At 52.3% G+C, this 14533-nt stretch overlaps 1 protein-coding gene across 1 annotated transcript in view; it reads left to right on the forward strand.

Moving 5' to 3' along the window:
• The first annotated feature begins 13126 nt into the window (after nucleotides 1-13126).
• LOC119958335 (disks large homolog 4-like) overlaps nucleotides 13127-14533 on the forward strand; it is a 72397-nt gene continuing 70990 nt past the window's right edge. Inside the window, exon 1 of the mRNA XM_038786775.1 lies at nucleotides 13127-13144. Coding sequence (XP_038642703.1) covers nucleotides 13127-13144 — 18 coding nt within the window. The remainder of the gene's footprint in view (nucleotides 13145-14533) is intronic.

Here is a 14533-nt window from a genome sequence, read left to right on the forward strand (position 1 = left end):
TGTGGATTTTTGGGGGTTGATGGGGGGTTGGGGATTTTAGGGGTTAATGGGGGAGTTGGGGATTTTAGGGGTTAATGGGGGTTGGGGGATTTTATGGGTTAATGGGGGGGTTGTGGATTTTTGGGGTTAATGGGGGGGTTGTGGATTTTTGGGGTTAATGGGGGGGTGTTGGATTTTTGGGGGTTGATGGGGGGGTTGTGGATTTTTGGGGGTTGATGGGGGGGTTGTGGATTTTTGGGGTTAATGGGGGGGTTGGGATTTTAGGGGTTAATGGGGGGGTTGTGGATTTTTGGGGTTAATGGGGGAGTTGGGGATTTTATGGGTTAATGGGGGGGTTGTGGATTTTTCGGGGTTAATGGGGGGGTTGTGGATTTTTGGGGGTTGATGGGGGGGTTGTGGATTTTTGGGGGTTGATGGGGGGGGTTGTGGATTTTTGGGGGTTGATGGGGGGGGGTTTAGGGGATTTTTCCCGCGGCCCCCCATTAAGCAGACATGTTTAAACCGCGTCGCCTGTTTGGTCGTTGAACCAGCTTGTTTCCATGGCGATGAGTGGGCTGAGTTGCTAAGAGACCGACATTGTAGATGAGTAATAAACATGTAAAAAAAAATTGTCACGATGGCGCAGGGTGGGCGGCGGGGAGAGAGTACGCTGTGTTCCGCCTCGCTTAAACAAGAGAGGAAATCAAATCCCCTTTCAGTAGGAAGGAGACAGAGAAATGGAGAACACGGGAGGGGAAATCAGGAGGAACGTTCATGCACATTGCATGGATTCTCTCCATCGTCACAGGGCTGGCATTCCCACACAACAACTTGCATTTATATAGGGCCCTTAAACACAGTTCAAATAAAATCACCCACTCCTCCCCCACACACCCGAGGGGGGCGATTAGCAATCCACACGTCGGACCCCCCCCCCCCCCCCCCCCCGCCCCGCCACCTGAGCGAGGTCCGGTCAATGTGGCGTGCAGCAGGATGCTATCGATGGAGGACCGGGGTAGGGCGCTGTTTCAGAGGGTCAGTGCCGTCTCGATGGGCTGAATGGCCTCCTCCTGCATGGTGGGGATTCGATGACACAGGGGGTTCACAGGTGACTGGAGTAGGGGGAGCACAGAGATCTCGGAGGTCCAGTAACCAACAAATTAAGCTTACTCACCAGGAAGCAACCTTGCCCATTTGGGGTTCCTGGTGGTTCCTGCAAAAAGCTTCATGTCCTCCACGGAAATGCGTCCACATCTCATCCTTATCCTCCTTTCCTCAATGCCTTCTTCCTCTTTCATCCTTCCCCCGTACATATCGATATATTCACCTATACCACTCCCCGTGGGAGCGAGTCCCACATTCTCCCCACTCCCCGTGGGAGCGAGTCCCACATTCTCCCCACTCCCCGTGGGAGCGATAACCACATTCACCCCACTCCCCGTGGGAGCGAGTCCCACATTCTCCCCACTCCCCGTGGGAGCGAGTCCCACATTCTCCCCCACTCCCCTGTGGGAGCGAGTCCCACATTCTCCCCACTCCCCGTGGGAGCGAGTCCCACATTCTCCCCACTCCCCGTGGGAGTGAGTCCCACATTCTCCCCACTCCCCGTGGGAGTGAGTCCCACATTCTCCCCACTCCCCCCATGGGAGCGAGTCCCACATTCTCCAGCAGAGGGCAGCAGAGCAGAGCTACTGATCAGCTGTTCTGGGGAAATTTGCATACGTGCAGTGCGGTCAGCCTAAGTTGAAGGTGGTTTGTGGAGAGGCTGTTGGCAAGTGACAGTTAAACCCGAAACACTTCGTGAGTGTTTCCCACCCTACCTCCTCCTCTAACCAACCCCCCCACCCCACGGTGGTTGGGAAGCGGGAGCAGGGGCCTGTCGTGAAGGTGAGTGAGTGCCTTTAAATTTGCTTACCTTTGAGCGGGAGCAGGGTTTGAGGTAATATCAGGTAACCTCTTCCTTTCTTTTTCTTTTTCTTGTTATTTTTTGAAATCTAGAGGTGATGTCAGGGAAGGCAGTACAATGCTCCTCCTGCAGAATGTTTGAGGTGAGGGACGCCGTCAGTGTCCCTGCTGATTTCATCTGTGGGAAGTGCACCCAACTCCAGCTCCTCAAAAACCGTGTTAGGGACCTGGAGCTTGAGCTGGATGAACTTCGGATCATTCGGGAGGCAGAGGGGGTCATAGATAGGAGCTTCAGGGAAATAGTTACACCAAAGACTGGAGATAGATGGGTAACTGTAAGAGGGACTGGGAAGAAGCAGTCAGTGCAGGGACCCCCTGCGGTCGTTCCCCTGAGTAACAAGTATACCGTTTTGGATACTTGTGGGGGGGGGGACTTACCAGGGGTAAGCCATGGGGTACGGGCCTCTGGCACGGAGTCTGTCCCTGTTGCTCAGAAGGGAAGGGGGGAAAGGAGTAGAACATTAGTAATTGGGGACTCAATAGTCAGGGGCACAGATAGGAGATTTTGTGGGAGCGAGAGAGACTCACGTTTGGTATGTTGCCTCCCAGGTGCAAGGGTACGTGATGTCTCGGATCGTGTTTTCCGGGTCCTTAAGGGGGAGGGGGAGCAGCCCCAAGTCGTAGTCCACATTGGCACTAACGACATAGGTAGGAAAGGGGACAAGGATGTCAGGCAGGCCTTTAGGGAGCTAGGATGGAAGCTCAGAGCGAGAACAAACAGAGTTGTTATCTCTGGGTTGTTGCCCGTGCCACGTGATAGTGAGATGAGGAATAGGGAGAGAGAGCAATTAAACACGTGGCTACAGGGATGGTGCAGGCGGGAGGGATTCAGATTTCTGGATAACTGGGGCTCTTTCTGGGGAAGGTGGGACCTCTATAGACAGGATGGTCTACATCTGAACCTGAGGGGCACCAATATCCTGGGGGGGAGATTTGTTAGTGCTCTTTGGGGGGGTTTAAACTAATGCAGCAGGGGCATGGGAACCTGGATTGTAGTTTTGGGGTACGGGAGATTGAGAGTATAGAGGTCAGGAGCACAGATTTGACTTCGCAGGAGGGTGCCAGTGTTCAGGTAGGTGGTTTGAAGTGTGTCTACTTCAATGCCAGGAGTATACGAAATAAGGTAGGGGAACTGGCAGCATGGGTTGGTACCTGGGACTTCGATGTTGTGGCCATTTCAGAGACATGGATAGAGCAGGGACAGGAATGGTTGTTGCAGGTTCCGGGGTTAGGTGTTTTAGTAAGTTCAGAGAAGGGGGCAAAAGAGGGGGAGGTGTGGCGCTGCTAGTCAAGGACAGTATTACGGTGGCGGAAAGGATGCTAGATGGGGACTCTTCTTCTGAGGTAGTATGGGCTGAGGTTAGAAACAGGAAAGGAGAGGTCACCCTGTTGGAAGTTTTCTATAGGCCACCTAATAGTTCTAGGCATGTAGAGGAAAGGATGGCGAAGATGATTCTGGAAAAGAGCGAAAGTAACAGGGTAGTTGTTATGGGAGACTTTAACTTTCCAAATATTGACTGGAAAAGATATAGTTCGAGTACATTAGATGGGTCATTCTTTGTACAATGTGTGCAGGAGGGTTTCCTGACACAATATGTTGACAGGCCAACAAGAGGCAAGGCCACATTGGATTTGGTTTTGGGTAATGAACCAGGCCAGGTGTTAGATCTGGAGGTAGGTGAGCACTTTGGAAACAGTGACCACAATTCGGTGACCTTTACGTTAGTGATGGAAAGGGATAAGTATACCCCGCAGGGCAAGAGTTATAGCTGGGGGAAGGGCAATTATGATGCCATTAGACATGACTTAGGATGTGTTGGTTGGAGAAGTAGGCTGCAAGGGTTGGGCACACTGGATATGTGGAGCTTGTTCAAGGAACAGCTATTGCATGTTCTTGATAAGTACGTACCAGTCAGACAGGGAGGAAGGGGTCGAGCGAGGGAACCGTGGTTTACCAAAGAAGTGGAATCTCTTGTTAAGAGGAAGAAGGAGGCCTATGTGAAGATGAGGCGTGAAGTTTCAGTTGGGGCGCTTGATATTTACAAGGAAGCGAGGAAGGATCTAAAGAGAGAGCTGAGACGAGCAAGGAGGGGACATGAGAAGTCTTTGGCAGGTAGGATCAAGGAAAACCCAAAAGCTTTCTATAGGTATGTCAGGAATAAAAGAATGACTAGGGTAAGAGTAGGGCCAGTCAAGGACAGTGGTGGGAAGTTGTGTGTGGAGGCTGAGGAGATAAGCGAGATACTAAATGAATACTTTTCGTCAGTATTCACTCAAGAAAAAGATAATATTGTGGAGGAGAATGCTGAGACCCAGGCTATTAGAATAGATGGCATTGAGGTGCGTAGCGAAGAAGTGTTGGCAATTCTGGACAAGGTGAAAATAGATAAGTCCCCGGGGCCGGATGGGATTTATCCTAGGATTCTCTGGGAAGCCAGGGAAGAGATTGCTGAGCCTTTGGCTTTGATTTTTAGGTCATCATTGGCTACAGGAATAGTGCCAGAGGACTGGAGGATAGCAAATGTGGTCCCTTTGTTCAAGAAGGGGAGTAGAGATAACCCCGGTAACTATAGGCCGGTGAGCCTAACGTCTGTGGTGGGTAAAGTCTTGGAGAGGATTATAAAAGATACGATTTATAATCATCTAGATAGGAATAATATGATTAGGGACAGTCAGCATGGTTTTGTGAAGGGTAGGTCATGCCTCACAAACCTTATCGAGTTCTTTGAGAAGGTGACTGAACAGGTAGACGAGGGTAGAGCAGTTGATGTGGTGTATATGGATTTCAGTAAAGCGTTTGATAAGGTTCCCCACGGTCGTCTATTGCAGAAAATACGGAGGCTGGGGATTGAGGGTGATTTAGAGATGTGGATCAGAAATTGGCTAGTTGAAAGAAGACAGAGAGTGGTAGTTGATGGGAAATGTTCAGAATGGAGTTCAGTTATGAGTGGCGTACCACAAGGATCTGTTCTGGGGCCGTTGCTGTTTGTCATTTTTATAAATGACCTAGAGGAGGGCGCAGAAGGATGGGTGAGTAAATTTGCAGACGACACTAAAGTCGGTGGAGTTGTAGACAGTGCGGAAGGATGTTGCAGGTTACAGAGGGACATAGATAAGCTGCAGAGCTGGGCTGAGAGGTGGCAAATGGAGTTTAATGTGGAGAAGTGTGAGGTGATTCACTTTGGAAAGAATAACAGAAATGCGGAATATTTGGCTAATGGTAAAATTCTTGGTAGTGTGGATGAGCAGAGGGATCTCGGTGTCCATGTACATAGATCCCTGAAAGTTGCCACCCAGGTTGATAGGGTTGTGAAGAAGGCCTATGGTGTGTTGGCCTTTATTGGTAGAGGGATTGAGTTCCGGAGCCATGAGGTCATGTTGCAGTTGTACAAAACTCTAGTACGGCCGCATTTGGAGTATTGCGTACAGTTCTGGTCGCCTCATTATAGGAAGGACGTGGAAGCTTTGGAACGGGTGCAGAGGAGATTTACCAGGATGTTGCCTGGTATGGAGGGAAAATCTTATGAGGAAAGGCTGATGGACTTGAGGTTGTTTTCGTTAGAGAGAAGAAGGTTAAGAGGTGACTTAATAGAGGCATACAAAATGATCAGAGGGTTAGATAGGGTGGACGGCGAGAGCCTTCTCCCGCGGATGGAGGTGGCTAGAACGAGGGGACATAGCCTTAAATTGAGGGGTAATAGATATAGGACAGAGGTCAGAGGTGGGTTTTTTACGCAAAGAGTGGTGAGGCCGTGGAATGCCCTACCTGCAACAGTAGTGAACATGCCAACATTGAGGGCATTTAAAAATTTATTGGATAAGCATATGGATGATAAGGGCATAGTGTAGGTTAGATGGCCTTTAGATTTTTTCCATGTCGGTGCAACATCGAGGGCCGAAGGGCCTGTACTGCGCTGTATCGTTCTATGTTCTATTCTCCCCACTCCCCCGTGAGAGCGAGTCCCACATTCTCCCCACTCCCCGTGGGAGCGAGTCCCACATTCTCCCCACTCCCCCGTGGGAGCGAGTCCCACATTCTCCCCACTCCACGTGGGAGCGAGTCCCACATTCTCCCCACTCCCCATGGGAGCCAGTCCCACATTCTCCCCACTCCCCGTGGGAGAGAGTCCCACATTCTCTCCACTCCCCGTGAGAGCGAGTCCCACATTGTCCCCACTCCCCGTGAGAGCGAGTCCCACATTCTCCCCACTCCCCATGGGAGCGAGTCCCACATTCTCCCCACTTCCCATGGGAGCGAGTCCCACATTCACCCCACTCCCCGTGGGAGCGAGTCCCACATTCTCCCCACTCCCCGTGGGAGTGAGTCCCACATTCTCCCCACTCCCCCCCCCCCCCCCCCCATGGGAGCGAGCCCCACATTCTCCCCACTCCCCCCATGGGAGCGAGTCTCACATTCTCCCCACTCCCCCGTGAGAGCGAGTCCCACATTCTCCCCACTCCCCGTGGGAGAGAGTCCCACATTCTCCCCCACTCCCCGTGGGAGCGAGTCCCACATTCTCCCCACTCCCCGTGGGAGCGAGTCCCACATTCTCCCCCACTCCCCATGGGAGAGAGTCCCACATTCTCCCCCTCTCTGGATGGAGATTCTCCAGTGTTTCTACGTCTTTGCTGTAATCTGTGGAGCAGAGGTATTGCATTGCCACCTCGACCTACCCCGCTCTGCTGAGACCGCCCCCAGCTACCTGGGCCGGATGTTGTGGAGAGGCCAGGATTAGAGGTGGGAGGGGGGGGGGCAGGGAGAAGGGACAGGGAGAAGACAATGAACGAAGTAAGGGCGATTATGGGCGGCACGGTAGCACAAGTGGATACCCCCGCTGCCTCACAGCGCCAGGGTCCCAGGTTCGATTCCCGGCTTGGGTCACTGTTTGTGCGGAGTCTGCACATCCTCCCCGTGTGTGCGTGGGTTTCCTCCGGGTGCTCCGCCTTCCTCCCACAGTCCAATGACGTGCAGGTTAGGGTGGATTGGCCGTGATAAATTGCCCTTAGTGACCAAAAAGATGAGGAGGGGTTATTGGGTTACAGGGTTAGGGTGGGAGTGAGGGCGTACGTGGGTCGGTGCAGACTCGATGAGTCGAATGGTCTCCTTCTGCACTGTATGTTCTCTGTTCTATGATTCAATTACCGATGAGCAAGCGGCTCTGGGGTGAGGGAACCCACTATTACAATCAATTAGAGGCATTCGAGTCCACTTTCAACATATAAATCATCGGCGCAGTATCAGCAGTAAATGTCAAACCTCAACCATGTGGGACTCTGCTCAGGAACAGGAGATTAGTTATTCTAGTTCAGCTGCATGTTAAGTGAGTTTAGGTCAGCGTGTATCCCTGTGTGTGGATCAAAAGATTGGAACTGTTAGATGTAATGTATTAGAATACAAGGCACTGTTATTTAAACCTCAGTGCGCTGATCTGAATAAAAGGCCAAGACTTAAGCAGGTTTAATTTCGGCACAAGACTTTGGTAAGGTGATTACACTGTGACCTCTGTCACTTCATTGCCCGCAGGCTCGCCTTCCAGTCAAAAAAAGGTGAGGGGTTCAAGGCCCACTGCAGTACAGTGCGGAGGGAGTGCCGCACTGTCAGAGGGTCAGTACTGAGGGAGTGCCGCACTGTCAGAGGGTCAGTACTGAGGGAGTGCCGCACTGTCAGAGGGTCAGTACTGAGGGAGTGCCGCACTGTCAGAGGGTCAGTACTGAGGGAGTGCTGCACTGTCAGAGGGTCAGTACTGAGGGAGTGCCGCACTGTCAGAGGGTCAGTACTGAGGGAGTGCCGCACTGTCAGAGCGTCAGTACTGAGGGAGTGCCGCACTGTCAGAGGGTCAGTACTGAGGGAGCCCCGCACTGTCAGAGGGTCAGTACTGAGGGAGTGCTGCACTGTCAGAGGGTCAGTACTGAGGGAGTGCCGCACTGTCAGAGGGTCAGTACTGAGGGAGTGCCGCACTGTCAGAGGGTCAGTACTGAGGGTAGTGCCGCACTGTCAGAGGGTCAGTACTGAGGGAGTGCCGCACTGTCAGAGGGTCAGTACTGAGGGAGTGCCGCACTGTCAGAGCGTCAGTACTGAGGGAGTGCCGCACTGTCAGAGGGTCAGTACTGAGGGAGTGCCGCACTGTCAGAGGGTCAGTACTGAGGGAGTGCCGCACTGTCAGAGGGTCATACTGAGGGAGTGCCGCACTGTCAGAGGGTCAGTGCTGAGGGAGCGCGCACTGTCAGAGGTCAGTACTGAGGGAGTGCCGCTCTGTCAGAGGGTCAGTACTGAGGGAGAGCCGCACTGTCAGAGGGTCAGTACTGAGGGAAGCCGCACTGTCAGAGGGTCAGTACTGAGGGAGTGCTGCACTGTCAGAGGGTCAGTACTGAGGGAGTGCCGCACTGTCAGAGGGTCAGTACTGAGGGAGTGCCGCACTGTCAGAGGGTCAGTACTGAGGGAGCGCCGCACTGTCAGAGGGTCAGTACTGAGGGAAGTGCCGCACTGTCAGAGGGTCAGTACTGAGGGAGTGCCGCACTGTCAGAGGGTCAGTACTGAGGGAGTGCCGCACTGTCAGAGGGTCAGTACTGAGGGAGTGCCGCACTGTCAGAGGGTCAGTACTGAGGGAGGGCCGCACTGTCAGAGGGTCAGTACTGAGGGAGTGCCGCACTGTCAGAGGGTCAGTACTGAGGGAGTGCCGCACTGTCAGAGGGTCAGTACTGAGGGAGTGCCGCACTGTCAGAGGGTCAGTACTGAGGGAGTGCCGCACTGTCAGAGGGTCAGTACTGAGGGAGTGCCGCACTGTCAGAGGGTCAGTACTGAGGGAGTGCTGCACTGTCAGAGGGTCAGTACTGAGGGAGTGCCTGCACTGTCAGAGGGTCAGTACTGAGGGAGTGCCGCACTGTCAGAGGGTCAGTACTGAGGGAGTGCCGCACTGTCAGAGGGTCAGTACTGAGGGAGTGCCGCACTGTCAGAGGGTCAGTACTGAGGGAGTTCTGCACTGTCAGAGGGTCAGTACTGAGGGAGTGCCGCACTGTCAGAGGGTCAGTACTGAGGAAGAGATAGCATGTTAAGATTACACAGCCTCGTCAGCTCTCGAATGTGAGTGTAAGGGATTCCAAGGCGATTGGTAACCTCAATGAGAAATATCTGCCATTAATCGGCTTCACAAAAACATCTCGGTTGCCGATTATCCCTCCTGCTCCTTGTGGGAACTTCTTATCATAACCCACTGGCTACCAAAGTACCACCCTGACTGCCAAACACTTTGGGACATCCCAAGGTGGTGGCGAAAGGCGCCACAGAAATGCAAATCCTCCATTTGACTTTTCTTCAGCGATATTGGGGAAAGTGACAAATGCTTTGTCAAGGGGTTGGGGTTCAGGAGTGTCCAGAAGGAGGAGAGGTGGATGGGGAGGCGGAGGGGGTTTAGGGAGGGAACTACCGAGTGACGATCGAGGCAGCTGAAGGCACGTTTGTCAATAGTGAAGCGATTCAGATGCACAAGAGGCTGGAATTCAAAGAGTTAGACAATCCATGATACAGGCTGGATAATTGCAGCAAGACATCCCTGCTCCTGAACTCAAATCCTCCCGCAATGAAGGCCAACACACCATTAGCCTTCTTTACCGCCTGCTGTACCTGCATGCTTACCTTCAGCGAATGGTGCACATGGACACCCAGGTCTCATTGTACACTCCCCTCCCTCAATCTATATTGTTATGGGCCAGGGTTTAGAGAACCCCAAAGTGAATCATGGAGTTCACCTGGCCCACAACTTTTAATAGATTGTAGTATGGGGAGCACACGGCCCACTCTACAGGTGTGGTAGAGCAGAAATAGAAAAGTATTTTTTAAAGCAAAACAATGTTTATTCTATTAACTCAAGTTAACCTTTTATAACGCAGACAATGAACACCTTAGCAACCATCAATTCAAATACACCCCCCAAAGAATACAACACTAAGTAATCCTTTAAGCTTTCCTTTTAACATCCATAAGACTTAAAACACCTTTTACCAGAAGCCCATCAGGTTAAAGTCACTACTGTTATTAGTTTTAAATCACCAGGATCAATTTACAGTCTTTATATTAGAGAGAGAGAGTCATACACCTTCTGGCTGTGACTGCAGCTATCCAGCTCTGAAAACAAAACTAAAACACACCCTGCAGCAAACAGCCTAAAACGAAAGTAAAAAGCTGACAGACCGCCCAGCTCCACCCACTCTCTGACATCACTGCAGTAATAAACACACATTTCTTAAAGGTACTCTCACTACAGATACTTATATACACACCCATTTATAAACAACCATTTCTTAAAGGTACTCCCACATGACAATAGCCATTCAGATAATAGTCTGCCTTCTTGTTTTTGCTACGAAAGTGGACACGCCTCACGTTTAGCCACGTTACACTGCATCTGCCGTGCATTTTCCCACTCACCCAGCTCCTGCAAATCACACTGAAGCATCTCTGCATCCTCCTCAAAGCTCACCCTTCCCACCCAGATTCGCGTCAACACGGTTGGCGCATCGTCCATCACAAACGCGCCCGATAAACACAGTGGCTCACTTTTCGAGGGGTACAATTCGTGCGTCGAGGACACTCTGTGAATGGATATACAAGATGTCCCCAGTTCGAATCTCCTACTTGTCGTCAACTACAGTTCAAGCATGGTGGTTAGCACTGTTGCCTCACTGCGCCAGCGTCCCGGGTTCGATTCCCGGCTTGGGTCACCGTCTGTGCGGAGTCTGCACGTTCTCCCCAGGTCTGCGTGGGTTCCCTCCGGGTGCTCCGGTTTCCTCCCACAAGTCCCGAAAGACGTGCTGTCAGGTGAATTGGACATTCTGAATTCTCCCTCTGTGTTACCCGAACAGGCGCCGGAATGTGGCGACTAGGGGCTTTTCACAGTAACATCATTGCAGTGTTAATGTAAGCCTACTTTAGATTTAGATTTAGAACAGTACAGCACAGAACAGGCCCTTCGGCCCTCGATGTTGTGCCGAACAATGATCACCCTACTCAAACCCACGTATCCACCCTATACCCGTAACCCAACAACTCCCCCTTAACCTTACTTTTTAGGACACTACGGGCAATTTATCACGGCCAATCCACCTAACCCGCACATCTTTGGACTGTGGGAGGAAACCGGAGCACCCGGAGGAAACCCACGCACACACGGACAACGGACCCACGCACAAACTTGTGACACTAATAAAGATTATTATTATTATCCAGGCCACAGTGAAAGAGGAGAAAATTCATCAAATTGACAAGGAGGAGGATAGGTTATCTGTGCTTCATAGAATCATAGAATCCCTACAGTGCAGAAGGAGGCCATTCGGCCCATTGAGTCTGCACTGACCCTTCAAATTAACACTCTGCCCAGGTCCACCCCACCTTATCCCCATAACCCCGAAACCTAACCTGCACATTCCTGGACACTAAGGGGTAATTTATTATGGCCATTCCACCTAACCAGCACCATCTTTGGACTGTGGGAGGAAACCGGAGCACCCGGAGGAAATCCACGCAGACACAGGGAGAGCGTGCAGACTCCGCGCAGACAGTGAACCCGGGTCCCTGGCGCTGTGGGGCAGCAGTGGCGAGGCACCGTTACCAGAAGAGGTACATCCAAGGACACTGAGGGAAGTGAGTGTGGACATTCGGAGGCGCTGGCCATAATCTTTCAGTCTTCCTCAGGGTCAGGGGAGATGCCAGGGGCTGGAGAATTGCAAACATGGCACCATTGATCACGAATAACGAGGAGTCAGAATACAGGAGGGAGATACAGAACCTAGCACAGTGATGTAGCGACAACAATCTCTCCCTCAATGTCAGCAAAATTAAAGAGCTGGTCACTGACTTCAGGAAGCAAAGTACTGTACACACCCCTGTCGGCATCAACGGGGCCGAGGTGGAGAGGGTTAGCAGTTTCAAATTCCGAGGGGTACACATCTCCAAAACTCTGTCCTGGTCCACCCACATCGACGCTACCACCAAGAAAGCACAACAGCGCCTATACTTCCTCAGGAAACCAAGGAAACTCGGCATGTCCACATTAACTCTTACCAACTTTTACAGATGCACCTAGAAAGCATCCTATTGGGCTGCATCACAGCCTGGTATGGCAACTGCTCGGCCCAGGACCGCAAGAAACTTCAGAGAGTCGTGAACACTGCTCAGTCCATCAGACGAACCCGCCTCCCATCCATTGACTCCATCTACACCTCCCGCTGCCTGGGGAAAGCGGGCAGCATCATCAAAGACCCCTCCCACCCGGCTTACTCACTCTTCCAACTTCTTCCATCGGGCAGGAGATACAGAAGTCTGAGAACACGCACGAACAGACTCAAAAACAGCTTCTTCCCCGCTGTTACCAGACCCCTAAACGACCCTCTTATGGACTGACCTGATTAACACTACACCCTGTATGCTTCATCCGATGCCGGTGTCTATGTATTTACATTGTAGAGATTGTGTTGCCCTATTATGTATTTTCTTTTTATTGTATCTTCTTTTCATGTGATCTGTTTGAGCTGCTTCCAGAAAAATACTTTCCACTGTACCTCGGTACACGTGACAATAAACAAACCCAATCCAAAAAAAGGTGTCAAGTTAAGGTCAGAATTACAGGAGAGTCCGTTGAACTTCGATGCTGGGGGATCTTGTCGAAGCAACAATTAGGGACAAAATTAATAGTCACATGGACATGTAGGGGTTAAGTTAGGAACCTCATCACGGAGTTGTAAAGGAAAAGTCAAGTCCAACTAACTTGGAGGATTTGAAGGAGGTGACAGGGAGGGTTGACAAGGGCACTGCGGTTGATGTGATCTACCCAGATTTCCAAAAGGCGTTTGATACAGTGGCAGACAACAGAGGTGTGGGCAAAGTTACAGCTCATGGAACAAAAGGAAGGGCACCCACATAGATACAGGATTGGCTGTAATCAGGAAACAGAGCATCGTGTGGGCAGCACGGTGGCGCAGTGGGTTAGCACTGCAGCCTCATGGCGCCGAGGTCCCAGGTTCGATCCCGGCTCTGGGTCACTGTCCGTGTGGAGTTTGCACGTTCTCCCCGTGTTTGCATGCTGGTTAGGTGGATTGAACATGCTAAATTGCCCCTTAATTGGAAAAAAATGAATTGGGTACTCTAAATTTATTTTTTTTAAACAAAACAAAGCATCGTGGTTCATGGATGTTTCTCGGGCTGGAGGTAGGTTTGTTGTGGTGTTCCCCCAGGGCTCAATGCTGTGACCCTTGCCCCTCCTGATATATAATAATGACCTAGGCCTTAATCGTAGAATCATGGAATCCCTACAGTGCAGAAGGAGGCCATTCGGCCCATCGGCGAACATCCCTGGTATACGGGGAGTGATTCCAAATTGGGGGGGTCAAGGGAAAAGTCAATTTCGACGCCAAGGGAACTCCGGCCAATCTCAAATGAAGAGTTCTACTCCAAGTGGGTTCAGAAGCAGAGGGAGGGGGGTGTGTCTATGCATGAAGCACCAATGGTGTCAGGCAGGTGGAGGGAGCAGTTAATAAACAGGATCCTGGGCTTTATGAATGGGGGCAGCGGGCACAAGGGGCGGGCACGTTGAACTTGCAAAAGAAGCAGATGCGATGTGAGCGAAGACTTTTTCACCCAGCGAGTGGTTTGGGGTCTGGAATGGGTTGGCCTGGGAGTGTGGGGGATGCAGCTTCGATCGAGGCATCCAGGAGGCGTCAGGTGATTATTTGAATGGAAACAATGAACCGGGTTACGGGGGGGGGGGGGGCGGCAGGGAAATGGTACGAAGTCACGATGCTCGTTTGGAGAGCCAGCAGCAAACACGATGGGCCAAATGGCCTCCTTCTGCCCCGTAACAATTCTGGGATTCAGCGATATGGAGGAACTGCAAGGTGGGGGGTTTTGGACACTCTATGAGTGAGCCAAGGACACTTTGCAAATACAATTTCCCCTCAAAAGCATGCTCCAAGTTTCTAAATCACTCCTTGTTCACAGACCCCACCCCCCCTCGCCCCTTGCTGGGGTACCGGTGGGGGGGGGAAGGTGAGAGGCAGGTGCGCAGGTGAGGAAGGGGTTGAGTGGGGGGGAGGGGGGGGGGGCCTGGCAAGAGGGGGATGAGCGAGGGGAGATGAGCTAGACGGGGGTGCAGGTGAGGGGAGGAGTTGAGGGAGGGCGTGAGGGTGAGGTTGGAGGTGCAAGTAAGAGGGGGTATGCGTGATGGAGGAAGTGTGGGCGAGGGAAGGAGTGTGGGCGAGGGAGGGAGTGAGGGTGAGGGAGGGTGGGTGAGGGAGGGAGTGTGGGTGAGGGAGGGAGTGTGGGTGAGGGAGGGAGTGTGGGCGAGGGAGGGAGTGTGGGTGAGGGAGGGAGTGAGGGGCGAGGGAGGGAGTGTGGGGCGAGGGAAGGAGTGTGGGCGAGGGAGGGAGTGTGGGCGAGGGAGGGAGTGAGGGTGAGGGAGGGAGTGTGGGTGAGGGAGGGAGTGTGGGTGAGGGAGGGAGTGAGGGCGAGGGAGGGAGTGTGGGTGAGGGAGGGAGAGTGGGTGAGGGAGGGAGTGTGGGTGAGGGAGGGAGTGTGGGGCGAGGGAAGGAGTGTGGGCGA

Source organism: Scyliorhinus canicula, chromosome 29 (genome assembly GCF_902713615.1).
Source record: "Scyliorhinus canicula chromosome 29, sScyCan1.1, whole genome shotgun sequence".
Lineage (NCBI taxonomy): Eukaryota > Metazoa > Chordata > Chondrichthyes > Carcharhiniformes > Scyliorhinidae > Scyliorhinus > Scyliorhinus canicula.